Source organism: Salvelinus namaycush, unplaced genomic scaffold (assembly GCF_016432855.1).
Source record: "Salvelinus namaycush isolate Seneca unplaced genomic scaffold, SaNama_1.0 Scaffold760, whole genome shotgun sequence".
NCBI lineage: Eukaryota > Metazoa > Chordata > Actinopteri > Salmoniformes > Salmonidae > Salvelinus > Salvelinus namaycush.
In genome coordinates, this window is record NW_024061487.1 from 44,484 (window position 1) to 60,570 (window position 16,087).

The 16,087-nt window shown below is 42.4% G+C and overlaps 1 protein-coding gene across 1 annotated transcript in view; it reads right to left on the bottom strand.

Annotated features, from left to right (window-relative positions):
• Nucleotides 1-16,087, bottom strand: part of LOC120042732 (vasoactive intestinal polypeptide receptor-like) — a gene marked incomplete at its 5' end in the record, with an annotated part of 90,175 nt that overhangs the window by 18,898 nt on the left and 55,190 nt on the right. Inside the window, 3 exons of the mRNA XM_038987528.1 lie at nt 3,853-3,913; nt 5,369-5,522; nt 13,291-13,420. Coding sequence (XP_038843456.1) covers nt 3,853-3,913; nt 5,369-5,522; nt 13,291-13,420 — 345 coding nt within the window. The remainder of the gene's footprint in view (nt 1-3,852; nt 3,914-5,368; nt 5,523-13,290; nt 13,421-16,087) is intronic.

Genomic DNA, 16,087 nt, shown 5'->3' on the forward strand with positions numbered 1-16,087 from the left:
TGGTGACCTAAAGCGCCGGAGAGAGAGCATACGTGATGGTACCCCCTCCACGGCGCGTTCGGCTCCAGCCACAGGACACCAACCAAAGGAATGATTCTGGGGATCAGGAGCGGACCGGTCACCCCTGCTGATGCGCGGGAACCTGACAGACCCGGCTGAGGCAGGGGAGCCTGGCGAGCCGGTGGAAGCAGGGGAGCCTGGCGATCCGGAAAAGGCATGAAAGCCAGACGAGCCGGCTGAAGCAGGGGAGCCTGGCAGTCCGGCTGAGGCATGAGAGCCGGTGGAAGCAGGGGAGCCTGGCAGTCCGGCTGAGGCATGAGAGCCGGTGGAAGCAGGGGAGCCTGGCGATCCGGCTGAGGCATGAGAGCCTGACGAGCCGGCGGAGGCAGGGGAGCCTGGCGATCTGTCTGAGGCACGAGAGCCTGTAGTGGCTCCCGGACCTGACATCCTTCCCACCAAGAGAAGAAAAAAAAGAACTCCCTGATGCTTCCCTTAGGTGAGCCGTTATTCTGTAACGACGTGCGCTGAAAGTCGGGAAGCAGGTTCAGGGAGTGAGTGTTTTAATAAACACAACATGATAAGAACCAGGAACAACGCACAGACGTGACACAGAAACAATAACGCCTGGGGAAGGAACCAAAGGGAGTGACATATATAGGGAAGGTAATCAGGGAGGTGATGGAGTCCAGGTGAGTCTGATGATGCGCAGGTGCGCGTAACGATGGTGACAGGTGTGCGCCATAACGAGCAGCTTGGTGACCTAGAGGCCTGAGAGGGAGCACGCGTGACACAAGTGCTTCTTGGCAAACTTGAGTCAAGCTTTTGGATGACATGGGTCCTATTATGCCTGGCGAAAACCAAACACTGCATTCCACAATAAGAACCTTATTCCAACGGTCAAGCATGGTGGTGGTAGTGTGATAGTTTGGTAATGCTTTGCTGCTTCAGGACCTGGACGACTTGCCTTAATAGAAGGAACCATGAATTCTGCTCTGTATCAGAGAATTCTACAGGAGAATGTCAGGCCATCCGTCTGTGAGCTGAAGCTGAAGTGCAGCTGGGTCATGCAGCAAGACAATGATCCAAAACACACAATCAAGTCCAAATGAAAATGGTTAAAAAGCAACACATTTGAAGTTTTGGAATGGCCTAGTCAAAGTCCAGACCTAATCCCAATTGAGATGTTGTGGCAGGACTTGAAATGAGTAGTTCATGCTTGAAAACACAAATGTCGCTGAGTTAAAGCAGTTCTGCATGCAAGAGTGGGCCAAAATCCCTCCACAGCGATGTGAGAGACTGATCAACAACTACAGGAAGTGTTTGGTTGCAGTCAGTACAGCTACAGTAAATTCCTCCACAGTGACGTGAGAGACTGATCAACAACTACAGGAAGTGGTTGGTTGCAGTCAGTACAGCTACAGTAAATTCCTCCACAGTGATGTGAGAGACTGATCAACAACTACAGGAAGTGTTTGGTTACAGTCAGTGCAGCTACAGTAAATTCCTCCACAGTGACGTGAGAGACTGATCAACAACTACAGGAAGTGTTTGGTTGCAGTCAGTGCAGCTACAGTAAATTCCTCCACAGTGACGTGAGAGACTGATCAACAACTACAGGAAGTGTTTGGTTGCAGTCAGTACAGCTACAGTAAATTCCTCCACAGTGACGTGAGAGACTGATCAACAACTACAGGAAGTGTTTGGTTGCAGTCAGTACAGCTACAGGTGGTACAACCAGTTATTGAGTGTAAGGGGGCAATTACTTTTTCACACAGGGGAATTGGGTATTGCATAATTTTGTAAATTAAATTAAATAAGTAATAATTTTGTTTGTTTTTTGTAAACTCAGGTTCCCTTTATTTTTTATTTTTTGGTTGAAGACCTCATAACATTCAGAATCAAAACTATGCAAAAATAGGGGTCAAATACGGCACTGTATGTACAATACCAATCAAAAGTTTGGACACACCTACCAATTCCAGGGTTTTTCTTTATTTGTACTCATTTCTACATTGTAGAATAATAGTGAAGACATCAAAACTACGAAATAACACATATGGAAGTAACCATGTAGTAACCAAAAAAGTGTTAAACAAATATAAAATATATTTGAGATTTGAGATTTTTCAAAGTAGCTACCCTTTGCCTTGATGACAGCTTTGCACACTCTTGGCATTCTCTCAACCAGCGTCATGAGGTAGCCACCTGGAATGCATTTCAATTAACAGGTGTGCCTTGTTAAAAGTTCATTTGTGGGATTTCTTTCCTTCTTAATGTGTTTGAGCCAATCAATTGTGATGTGATAACATAAGGGTGGTACACAGAAGATAGCCCTATTTGGTAAAAGACCAAGTCTATAATGTGGCAAGAACAGCTCAAATAAGCAAAGAGAAACGACAGTCCATCATTACTTTAATACATGATGGTCAGTCAAAGTGGAACATTTCAAGAACTTTGAAAGTTTCTGCAAGTGCAGTCGCAAAAACCATCAAGCGCTATGATGAAACTGGCTCTCATGAGGACCGCCACAGAAATGGAAGTCCCAGAGTTACCTCTGCTGCAGAGGATAAATTCATTAGAGTTACCAGACTCAGAAATTGCAGCCCAAATAAATGCTTCACAGATTTCAAGTAACAGACACATCTCAACATCAACTGTTCAGAGGAGACTGCGTGAATCAGGTCTTTTATGGTCGAATTAACAAGAGAATGGAGAATGGAACGAGAATGGAATTAGTCACATTTGAATCGAAGGTGTTGTATTGGATTTGCCACAAACATAACACTTTGTATTCAGGACAAAAGGTTAATTGCTTTGACGTTTTTTTTGTTGTTGCAGTATTACTTTAGTGCCTTGTTTTCACTCTGTCAATTAGATTAGTATTTTGGAGTAACTACAATGTTGTTGATCCATCCACACTGTTTTAAAGTCATCATTCACCTCATGGTGAAATCCCTGAGCGGTTTCCTTCCTCTCCAGATGCCTGTATATTTGTAGTGACTGAGTGTATTGCTACACCATCCAAAGAGTCATTAATAACTTCCCCATGCTCAAAGGGATATTCAATATCTGCTACCATTCACTGCTCGACTGAGGGACCTTACAGATAATTGTATGTGTGGGGTAAAGAGATTTAAAAAATCACGTTAAACGCTATTATTGCAACTTATTATGTGACTCGTTCAGCACATTTGTACTCCTGAACTTATTTAGGCCATAACAAAGGGGTTGAATACTTATTGACAGAAGACATTTCAGCTAAAAAAAAAATATGAATTTGTAACAAATTCCTAAAAACATAATTCCACTTTTACATTATTGGATTTTGTGTGTAGGCCAGTGATAAAAAAAAATAATCTAAATTGAATCCATTTTAAATTCAGGCTGTAACACAACAAAATGTGGAAAAACTCAAGTGGTGTGAATACTTTCTGAGGGTACTGTATATATAAGAAACCCTTCTTTGTCCCCTAAGGCAGGATTTCCTAAACTTGGTCCAGGGGCCCTCCCTGGTTGAACGTTTTGATTTTTTGCCCTAGCACTGTGTCTGTACCCATTTAAGTACAACTTTTTTTTTCTGAGTGTACGAGAAAGTGCAGTAGAATGTTTGCCATAGGTTCATATTTTATTATAGTACATTGACATAATTTTCAGTGAGTGTTTCATGGATGGACGACTAGCATACATTCATTGCCTGTTGAGATACATCTTCAATTGCAATGTGGAACAAAAATATCACAGGATTTTCAAAACACTTGTTGACAAAGTTGGAGGAGATTCTGAGAAAAAACCACAGATTCTAGACAAACAAACACTAACACAAACAAACTAACAAAATAACAGTGAACTTACCCAGAGTGTTTTAAATAAGCCTTTGTAATAACCCAAGCTGTGATAAAAACAGTTGGGGCCCCTGTGGATATCAGAGAACAAACAACAACAAAACATTGTCAACAAACAGTGTGAGTTCACTTTTTTTTTTTAAGTTATTGCCAAGAGATTATGATAAAGGTATCTGTGTCCTGGAGCATGCAGACAAAGCATAACACCTGTAGGTGTATGAGCCTCAGTCACTGTTCCAGCCGGCTACCACCCGGTACTCAACCCTGCGCCTTAGAGACTGCTGCCCTACGTACACAGTCATTGAACACTGGTCACTTTAATAATGTTTCCATGCTGTTTTACCCACTTCATATGTATATACTGTATTCTAGTCATTGAACACTGGTCACTTTAACAATGTTTTCATACTGTTTCACCCACTTTGAGTGTGAAAAATCCAGCAGGGTTGCCGTTTCTGACACACTCAAACCGATGCGCCTGGCACCTACTATCATACCCCTCGTTCAAAGGCACTTCAATCTTTTGTCTTGTCCATTCACCCTCTGAATGGCACACATACTCAATCCATGTCTCAATTGCCTCAAGGCTTAAAAATCTTTCTTTAACCTGTCTCCTCCCCTTCATCTACACTGATTGAAGTGGATTTAACAAGTGACATCAATAAGGGATCATAGCTTTCATCTGGATTCACCTGGTCAGTCTCTGTCATGGAAAGAGGAGGTGTCCACAATGTTTTGTACACTCAGTGTATCTATATTTATACTCCGGTCTCTGACATTACTCGTTCTGATATTTCTTAATTTTTCTGGATTATGTGTGTATAGTTTATTAATAATATTAATATTATTACTGCACTGATTGAGCTATTAAAAGCATAAACCTTGATTTAAATATGAATTTGTTTGGTCCAGTCTGACACAATGTTCAAACACAATGCTATCAACTCAATTACATCACTTTTCAAACACAACGTTAACAATGATATTCTAACACAAGTACATGACATTTCAATCAGTCTAGTAGAAAACAAACAAGCAACCAGCATGACATTCTACATTTACTTTTCAGATTACTGCTCAGTAAGTAAATACTTAAAAACAAGGATGTTGGCGACACCTCTGCAGTGTTTTTTAAAAGAATCCAGAAATGGACAGCATGCCTTTTACTTAAAAATCTTCTTCAAATCCTGTAAATACATGGTCACACTGCCATTTTGGTTATCAGTGATCAGGTGTGGATGAGTAACACACTGGATGTTTTTAGATACAACACAAGCATCTGGAAGTGATAGAGTTACTCTTTAGAAGTAATATTAATCTAATGTATAATCAGTGGGGGTTTTTTCAAATTCGTGCTAGCCTTATCCAAGTACAGGTAAAAAAACATTGACATATGGTGTCTCCTTAAAAAAAAAAAACCTCCTGAATATGATCATCAAAATTAAATCAAAATTCACAGCCAAACATTGCATATAATCCTAATGGGATTAAAGACACAGTTGGAGATATATTACAGTGACACCTACCCCAGCCAATCAGAATGTACCACCAGAAGTACTTTCTCTCGGAGAAGAAGGAGACAGCCAATAGGGTGTGGATGTAGAGGCCTTCGACCAATAGCCAGAAGTAGCTGGTCATGATGCCATACTGGAAGAAGACAACCCCTGCCTTACATCCCACCTACGGAGAGAGAGCACAGTATCAACATGGAAATTGCAGAATCGCATTAGTGAAAACGTTGTGGGTTCTCAGGTCAGGCCTGTGATTGGACAAAGCTATCGATCATGTGACACCAGTCATTCCTATGTGAAGACTCAATAGCGCATTGAAGTTAAATGAAGTCGGTTAGGATGGTGTTTTATGGAGAGATAACATGCGCAGTTTGAGCTACTCCAGGAAGTAATGTTGCAGGCTAGCTCAGTGCTGCCTCCTCTCATTGACTATTTCAAGTTGAAGGCCGACCGGGGTACTGCAGGCTGCCATTATCATGTAAATTACCCTTATTACATCTATGTGTGATTTTAAAATAATCGGTTCCAGGACCTACATCTGGTGAATTAGAAGCAATTATTGGTACCATGATTGTCTTCTTAAAATGTTTTTATATGCACAAAGATTGACCACAAAGATTGCCATTTTTCAATTCCCTTTAATGGATGCAGGCTAACAATGTCTGCAGTACCGCGGTCGGCCTTGAACTTTTCCTAATCTTAACCTAATTATCTTGCGTAAGTTCTCCTAACCTGCTACGAAAAGTCACTTCTGCAAATCAAAATCAAAATCAAACTTTATTTGTCACATGCGCCGAATACAACAAGTGTAGACCTTACCGTGAAATGCTTATTACACTTCTTGTATTCAGTGTGTGACAAATAAAGGTTGATTTGATTTGCAAAAGTGACTTTTCATAGCAGGTTAGGAGAATTTCAACCCAGAGAATTAAGGCACCTATCTAGTCAAAGGTGGCAGATCTGTACAGGTTCTAAATAACATGATACTCCATGCAAGTTAGTCAGATGATTGAGAAGGAAAACCTTGATAGCACTTTTTATTTAACCCTTATTTTACCAGGTAAATTGACTGAGAACACATGTTCATTTACAGCAACAACCTGGGGAATAGTTACAAGGGAGAGGAGGAGGGGTGAATGGGCCAATTGTAAGCTTGGGATGATTAGGTGACTGTATGAGGGAAAATTTGGGAATTTAGCCAGGACACCAGGGTTACCCTTATGATAAGTGTCATGGCATCGTTAGTGATGACAGAGAGTCAGGACACCCATTTTTAACATCCCTTCTGAAAGACAGCACCCTACACAGGGCAATGTCCCCAATCACTGCCCTGGGGCATTGGGATATTTGTTTTAGACCAGAGGAAAGGGTGCCTTCTACTGGCCCTCCAACACCACTTCCAGCAGCATCTGGTCTCCCATCCAGGGATCAACCAGGACCAGCCTTGCTTAGCTTCAGAAGCAAACCAGCAGTGAGATGCAGGGTGGTTTGCTGCTGGGTTACTTTCACCATACAGCAGGCGTCACATTTTCTCAGTCTATTTATAAACATTCAATCCCTAGATAATCAAACAATATACATTTCAAACTAACTGTCGTTCTATAAAACCAACACTGTAACGTTAGATTAGATAGTGGTTATGAGCTATCATAACGAGTTTACATGTCTCCTCTTTAAGCTGTTTCTGAGGGTCTCTCTCTATATACAACATGTCTCCCCTAAGAGTCCTGTACAAGCTGTTTCTGAGGGCTGTCTACATGTCAGATTAGGTCAGTGTTTCTCAATCCTGGTCCTGGGGAGTCAAAGGGGTATAGCTTTTTGTTATCACCCTAGTATTCACACACTTGAATACTAATACCGGAGCGGCAGGTAGCCCAGTGGTTAGAGCGTTGGCCTAGTAACCGAAAGGTTGCAAGATCGAATTCCCGAGCGGACAATGTACAAATCTGTCGTTCTGCCCCTGAACAAGGAAACTCACTGAACAAGGAAACTCACGGCAGGCCGTCATAGAAAATATTTTTTCTTAACTGACTTGCCTAGTTAAATAAATGTTGAAAAAAAATCAACTCATCATCAAGCCTTTTGATTACAATCAGGTGTGTGAGTTTTAGAAAAATAACACAAAAAGTGCACCTCTTTGGACCAGGATTGAGAAACACTGCATTAGATAGTGGTTATTTGGACTATGAAATATGGTGACTCTTGTATAGCGTCAACACTACTACATGTCTTTTCTTCTTTAAACGTCTTCTACAACTGTCTCCTCCTAAAGGTCTGTCTTCAAACATGTCTTCTGTGAGGGTACCAGCTGTGTTTACCCCCCCCCCGCTGCTGTTAATGTACAGTATATATCATGGAGAAAGCACTCCACTGGAGAAGACTCTGCTCAGAGTGTCATTAAATACACAGCCAGCCGTTAGACATCAAACCATCCGTCACACTTTAAGCTAATAAACATAGACCAAAGGTACGTACAGAGCCTTCAGAAAGTATTCATACCCCTTGACTTATTCCACATTTTTGTTGTGTTTCATCCTGAACAAAAAAAAATATTAAATTCCGTGCTTTTTCACACCCTTCTACACACAATACCCCATAATGACAAAGTGAAAACATGTTTTTAGATTTTTTTTTCAAGTTTATTGAAAAATGACATTCAGAAATATCTAATTTACGTAAATATTCACAACCCTGAAAATATTTTTTGAATATTTTGATCCTGTACAGGCTTCCTTTTCACTCTGTCATTTAGGTTAGTATTGTGGAGTAACTACAATGTTGTGGATCCATCCGTTTTCTCCTGTCACAGCCATTAAACTCCGTAACTGTTTTAAAGTCACCATTGGCCTCATGGTGAAAACCCTGAGCGGTTTCCTTCCTCTCCGGCATCTGAGTTAGGAAGGGCGCCTGTATCTTTTCAGTGAGTGTGTGTATTGATACACCATCCGAAGTGCAATTAATAACTTCGCCATATTCAAAGGGATATTTAATGTCTGTTGTTTTTTTTTACCCATCTACCAATGGGTGTCCTTCTTGGCGAAGCATTGGAAAACCTCCCTGGTCTTTGTGGTTGAATCTGCTCGACTGAGGGACCTTACAGATAATTGTATGTGTGGGGTACAGAGACGAGGTAGTCATTCAAAAATCAATAATTTAATCACTATTATTGCACACAGAATGAGTCCATGCAACTTATTTTGTGACTTGTTAAGCAAATGTTTACTCCTGAACTTATTTAGCTTGCCAAAACAAATGTTTACTCCTGAACTTATTTAGCTTGCCAAAACAAATGTTTACTCCTGAACTTATTTAGCTTGCCAAAACAAATGTTTACTCCTGAACTTATTTAGCTTGCCAAAACAAATGTTTACTCCTGAACTTATTTAGCTTGCCAAAACAAATGTTTACTCCTGAACTTATTTAGCTTGCCAAAACAAAGGCGTTGAATACTTATTCACTCATTTTTAACTCATCTGTAAAAAATGTCTAAAAACACAAATCCACTTAGACATTAAGGGGTATTGTGTGTAGACCAGTGACGAAAAAATGTATCTTAATTTAATCAATTTTAAATGTAGGATGTAACACAACAATATGTGGAAAAAGTCAAGGGGTGTGAATACTTTCTGAAGGTACTGTATGTATGACATACATATACCATTTCTGAGTAACAAAACCTAGACTCACTGCCAGCCACGACCTTGCAGATCTGAGAGGATTGTATAAGTGGAATCATTAAGGATTACACCCATTCTGAGAGCAAGCCTGCATTTTTAAATTCTGCTTATATCCCTCCAATCCCAGAACACCTAGTTGCTAGGAAGTAGGTAGTCGGGAGGGGGGCTAAGGGGTCAATTTAGTTCATTCAGAATATACTGTATGTGGTTCTAGTCCCTTTTTCATTCAACATAAGACACCAATAGTATGGTTAAAGAGTTAATTAGTTCTTCTGGATTTGCAGCTGTTGCAGAGTTTACTGATTGCACTTGTAAAACTTTCAATGTGATTCAAAGCCAAGCCAGCCCTCCTCTGTCTCTCAGCCAGGCAGCTCACCTCACCGCTAGTCACTTCTGAGTGTTTAGCAAACAGGAACTCTCCCTAACATCCTGTTACATGACTTCATTAGAGAACACTCTCCTAAGAGTCGACAAACACTGTTACACCCTGTATGCTATAAACGAGACCTGGAAAGCAACGTTCAATTCAAAACTAAACCCAGGAAGGAACACAAAGCTTTAAAGGCAACAGCACTCTGTTTGAGTAATGAATCAAATGAGAAGGAGGGAGAGAGAGAGAGGGAAAGAGAGAGAGAGAGAGAGAGAGAGAGAGAGAGAGAGGGAAAGAGAGAGAGATGGAAAGAGAGAGAGAGGGAAAGAGAGAGAGAAGGAAAGAGATAGAGAGAGAGAGAGAGAGAGAGAGAGAGGGGGGGGGGGAGGAGAGAGAGAGAGAGAGAGAGAGAGAGAGAGAGAGAGAGAGAGAGAGAGGGAAAGAGGGAAAGAGGGAAAGAGCGAGAGAGAGAGAGAGAGAGGGAGGCTTGTGACAGCTGACTGGGGCCTCTAAGACAGGCATGTTAACATATTGTTGAATGAGGAAGGAAATCAATAATCAAGGAAAGTATCCAACAAACAAGTGTTTACATTCTAGCCCCTCCCTCTAAACAAGGTGAAGCATTCTGTCCTTCCTGTGTTGTTGAACCCCTCCCTCTAAACAAGGTGAAGCATTCTGTCCTTCCTGTGTTGTTGAACCGCTCCCTCTAAACAAGGTGAAGCATTCTGTCCTTACTGTGTTGTTGAACCCCTCCCTCTAAACAAGGTGAAGCATTCTGTCCTTCCTGTGTTGTTGAACGCCTCCCTCTAAACAAGGTGAAGCATTCTGTCCTTCCTGTGTTGTTGAACCGCTCCGTCTAAACAAGGTGAAGCATTCTGTAGTTACTGTGTTGTTGAACCCCTCCCTCTAAACAAGGTGAAGCATTCTGTCCTTACTGTGTTGTTGAACCGCTCCCTCTAAACAAGGTGAAGCATTCTGTCCTTCCTGTGTTGTTGAACCCCTCCCTCTAAACAAGGTGAAGCATTCTGTCCTTCCTGTGTTGTTGAACCGCTCCCTCTAAACAAGGTGAAGCATTCTGTAGTTACTGTGTTGTTGAACGCCTCCCTCTAAACAAGGTGAAGCATTCTGTCCTTCCTGTGTTGTTGAACCGCTCCCTCTAAACAAGGTGAAGCATTCTGTCCTTCCTGTGTTGTTGAACCGCTCCCTCTAAACAAGGTGAAGCATTCTGTCCTTCCTGTGTTGTTGAACCGCTCCTTCTAAACAAGGTGAAGCATTCTGTCCTTCCTGTGTTGTTGAACCGCTCCCTCTAAACAAGGTGAAGCATTCTGTCCTTCCTGTGTTGTTGAACCGCTCCCTCTAAACAAGGTGAAGCATTCTGTCCTTCCTGTGTTGTTGAACCGCTCCCTCTAAACAAGGTGAAGCATTCTGTAGTTACTGTGTTGTTGAACGCCTCCCTCTAAACAAGGTGAAGCATTCTGTCCTTCCTGTGTTGTTGAACGCCTCCCTCTAAACAAGGTGAAGCATTCTGTCCTTCCTGTGTTGTTGAACCGCTCCCTCTAAACAAGGTGAAGCATTCTGTAGTTACTGTGTTGTTGAACCCCTCCCTCTAAACAAGGTGAAGCATTCTGTCCTTACTGTGTTGTTGAACCCCTCCCTCTAAACAAGGTGAAGCATTCTGTCCTTCCTGTGTTGTTGAACCGCTCCTTCCTTCTAAACAAGGTGAAGCATTCTGTCCTTCCTGTGTTGTTGAACCGCTCCCTCTAAACAAGGTGAAGCATTCTGTCCTTCCTGTGTTGTTGAACCGCTCCCTCTAAACAAGGTGAAGCATTCTGTCCTTACTGTGTTGTTGAACCGCTCCCTCTAAACAAGGTGAAGCATTCTGTCCTTCCTGTGTTGTTGAACCCCTCCCTCTAAACAAGGTGAAGCATTCTGTCCTTCCTGTGTTGTTGAACCCCTCCCTCTAAACAAGGTGAAGCATTCTGTCCTTCCTGTGTTGTTGAACCGCTCCTTCCTTCTAAACAAGGTGAAGCATTCTGTCCTTCCTGTGTTGTTGAACCGCTCCCTCTAAACAAGGTGAAGCATTCTGTCCTTCCTGTGTGGTTGAACCGCTCCCTCTAAACAAGGTGAAGCATTCTGTCCTTACTGTGTTGTTGAACGCCTCCCTCTAAACAAGGTGAAGCATTCTGTCCTTCCTGTGTTGTTGAACGCCTCCCTCTAAACAAGGTGAAGCATTCTGTCCTTACTGTGTTGTTGAACCGCTCCCTCTAAACAAGGTGAAGCATTCTGTAGTTACTGTGTTGTTGAACCCCTCCCTCTAAACAAGGTGAAGCATTCTGTCCTTACTGTGTTGTTGAACCCCTCCCTCTAAACAAGGTGAAGCATTCTGTCCTTCCTGTGTTGTTGAACCCCTCCTTCTAAACAAGGTGAAGCATTCTGTAGTTACTGTGTTGTTGAACCGCTCCCTCTAAACAAGGTGAAGCATTCTGTCCTTACTGTGTTGTTGAACCCCTCCTTCTAAACAAGGTGAAGCATTCTGTCCTTCCTGTGTTGTTGAACCCCTCCCTCTAAACAAGGTGAAGCATTCTGTCCTTCCTGTGTTGTTGAACCCCTCCCTCTAAACAAGGTGAAGCATTCTGTCCTTACTGTGTTGTTGAACCGCTCCCTCTAAACAAGGTGAAGCATTCTGTAGTTACTGTGTTGTTGAACCCCTCCCTCTAAACAAGGTGAAGCATTCTGTCCTTCCTGTGTTGTTGAACCCCTCCCTCTAAACAAGGTGAAGCATTCTGTCCTTCCTGTGTTGTTGAACCCCTCCCTCTAAACAAGGTGAAGCATTCTGTCCTTCCTGTGTTGTTGAACCGCTCCCTCTAAACAAGGTGAAGCATTCTGTCCTTACTGTGTTGTTGAACCGCTCCCTCTAAACAAGGTGAAGCATTCTGTAGTTACTGTGTTGTTGAACCCCTCCCTCTAAACAAGGTGAAGCATTCTGTCCTTACTGTGTTGTTGAACCCCTCCCTCTAAACAAGGTGAAGCATTCTGTCCTTCCTGTGTTGTTGAACCGCTCCCTCTAAACAAGGTGAAGCATTCTGTCCTTACTGTGTTGTTGAACCCCTCCCTCTAAACAAGGTGAAGCATTCTGTCCTTCCTGTGTTGTTGAACCGCTCCTTCCTTCTAAACAAGGTGAAGCATTCTGTCCTTCCTGTGTTGTTGAACCGCTCCCTCTAAACAAGGTGAAGCATTCTGTCCTTCCTGTGTTGTTGAACCCCTCCCTCTAAACAAGGTGAAGCATTCTGTCCTTACTGTGTTGTTGAACCGCTCCCTCTAAACAAGGTGAAGCATTCTGTCCTTCCTGTGTTGTTGAACCCCTCCCTCTAAACAAGGTGAAGCATTCTGTCCTTCCTGTGTTGTTGAACCCCTCCCTCTAAACAAGGTGAAGCATTCTGTCCTTACTGTGTTGTTGAACGCCTCCCTCTAAACAAGGTGAAGCATTCTGTCCTTACTGTGTTGTTGAACCGCTCCCTCTAAACAAGGTGAAGCATTCTGTCCTTACTGTGTTGTTGAACCCCTCCCTCTAAACAAGGTGAAGCATTCTGTCCTTCCTGTGTTGTTGAACCGCTCCCTCTAAACAAGGTGAAGCATTCTGTCCTTCCTGTGTTGTTGAACCGCTCCCTCTAAACAAGGTGAAGCATTCTGTCCTTACTGTGTTGTTGAACGCCTCCCTCTAAAAGAGGGTTCAACTCAATATTAGGAAGCTGTTTCCTAACGTGTTGTACACTCAGTGTACGTACACTACTTTCAAGTATTTAAGTTGCGCAGCTTAAGTATTAGACATGTACAAATTTGACCCAGGTCTCTATGGTAACAAGTAGCACAACAAAACCACATGGACTCACAGTTTCAGGTTGACAGTCGGACTCCCCGACCTCGTATAAAACCACATCTTTGATGAAGACGGCAATGGCTTTCAGTATGAACGCCACAAACAGGTTCATGTGGATGTAGTTTCTGGTGCAGTGCAACTTCCTGTTGAACAATATTACAAATATGCGTATCAGTTTATAGCAGTTATATCACATTTATTTGATCATGTCATCCTATTTTATTTCCTTTTAAATTTATTACAGGACTACATTTTTGACAGACATTAGACAACTATACTGCCCTACCAAGGAAAAAAGGGCAATAACTGCTCATTTGGTCGAAAAGATTAATGTCATTTTTTTTTATACATTAAATACATGCTTAATCAGGTGGACAAGTATCCTGCCTCTATTGTGTTTTGGAGAAAATGGGGGTCATGTCAGCAGTAACTGCATAAAGTTACTGTGAAACCAAGGTAAATAAAAAGCCATTTTTCTCAGTTTAACGCGATGAGCAGCTACTGCATTTTTGCTTGGTAGGACAGTATAGTACTGCCACCGTGACCAAACATTTCCCAATCCAAGGTATTCAGGCATTATTTGATAATGGTGCATGTCTGTCATGCTTCTCCCCCTTTTCTTTGTGTTATAGGTATTATACGAATGGAATACCACCTCTGAGTAACATTTCCCAAACCACTTATAATATTGTACATTTGATAATACTTTGTCCTGTTTATTCCCTTCGATACTACCACTGTGACTAACATTTCCCAGACTTCAGTCTTCATGATGGCAAATATTGTATTGCAGATTGGGGTTCAAACTATAAGAACCTATAACAGAAGTGATGATGAGATTGGGGTTAAAATGATCAGAGCCTCTAACAGAAGTGATGATCAGATTGGGGTTCAAACTATAAAAACCTATAACAGAAGTGATGATCAGATTGGGGTTCAAACTATAAAAACCTATAACAGAAGTGACGATCAGATTGGGGTTAAAATGATCAGAGCCTCTAACAGAAGTGATGATCAGATTGGGGTTCAAACTATAAAAACCTATAACAGAAGTGATGATCAGATTGAGGTTAAAATGATCAGAGCCTCTAACAGAAGTGATGATCAGATTGGGGTTAAAATGATCAGAGCCTCTAACAGAAGTGATGATCAGATTGGGGTTAAAATGATCAGAGCCTCTAACAGAAGTGATGGTCAGATTGGGGTTAAAATGATCAGAGCCTCTAACAGAAGTGATGGTCAGATTGGGGTTAAAATGATCAGAGCCTCTAACAGAAGTGATGGTCAGATTGGGGTTAAAATGATCAGAGCCTCTAACAGAAGTGATGATCAGATTGGGGTTAAAATGATCAGAGCATAGTAGTGGGTGTAATAGTGTGGTGACAACACTGTGTTCCGTACACCTGTGATGCTCTGACCCTCCAAACTGTTGCTCAGGCCAGAAATATGCTAGTTAGGGGCCTCTGCCATCGCATCGTAAGACCGCTTGGGGGGAAAAACATCAGTCACTGTTTACCGAAGACAGACACACACACACACACACACACACACACACACACACACACACACACACACACACACACACACACACACACACACACACACACACACACACACACACACACACACAGTTAAATGAAGTGTGTGATGCTTTAAAAGGCCTACCGGGAGGCCAGGCCACTTAACATTTAATTAATGATCAGAACTCTGTCATTCTCTGTCTTCCTCTCCCCCCTCAACACCCGTCCTCTCATCCGTCCTCTCCCCCCCCCCCCCCCCCCCCCCACTCCTCAACCCTCCTCTTACCCTTCCTCTCACCCTTCCTCTCACCCTTCCTCTCAGTGTGTGAGTGTCTTTGTGTGTGTACCACAGGATCACTTACAGTAGTGAAGTTTATGACAGGATATGTCCTTTTGTTAACCACTCCAGTGTGTTTGAGAGATGGTGCAACGCCACATTATGGCATTTAGAAAACCTGTTCTACCCAGGTGTCTTAGTGTTAAATGGGGTGTAGAAGGCACCATAAAATCCTCATCAAACTGACCAAAAGGACATACTGTGCAATGCTGCCTGTGTAGGAGAGGCAGGGGTTATCGTCACAAAGCTTGAATGAGCTAGCTGTAAGAGATTCTTCTGCATAACGTGCCAAAACTAAGGGATGAACACACCTGTTCTGTACATTAATAATGGACGATGCAAGAGTAATGTGGAGAACGGAGGTGTTTACCCTGCTTATACCAGAGTAATGTGGAGAACGGAGGTGTTTACCCTGCTTATACCAGAGTAATGTGGAGAACGGAGGTGTTTACCCTGCTTATACCAGAGTAATGTGGAGAACGGAGGTGTTTACCCTGCTTATACCAGAGTAATGTGGAGAACGGAGGTGTTTACCCTGCTTATACCAGAGTAATGTGGAGAACGGAGGTGTTTACCCTGCTTATACCAGAGTAATGTGGAGAACGGAGGTGTTTACCCTGCTTATACCAGAGTAATGTGGAGAACGGAGGTGTTTACCCTGCTTATACCAGAGTAATGTGGAGAACGGAGGTGTTTATCCTGCTTATACCAGAGTAATGTGGAGAACGGAGGTGTTTACCCTGCTTATACCAGAGTAATGTGGAGAACGGAGGTGTTTACCCTGCTTATACCAGAGTAATGTGGAGAACGGAGGTGTTTATCCTGCTTATACCAGAGTAATGTGGAGAACGGAGGTGTTTATCCTGCTTATACCAGAGTAATGTAGAGAACGGAGGTGTTTACCCTGCTTATACCAGAGTAATGTAGAGCACGGAGGTGTTTACCCTGCTTAT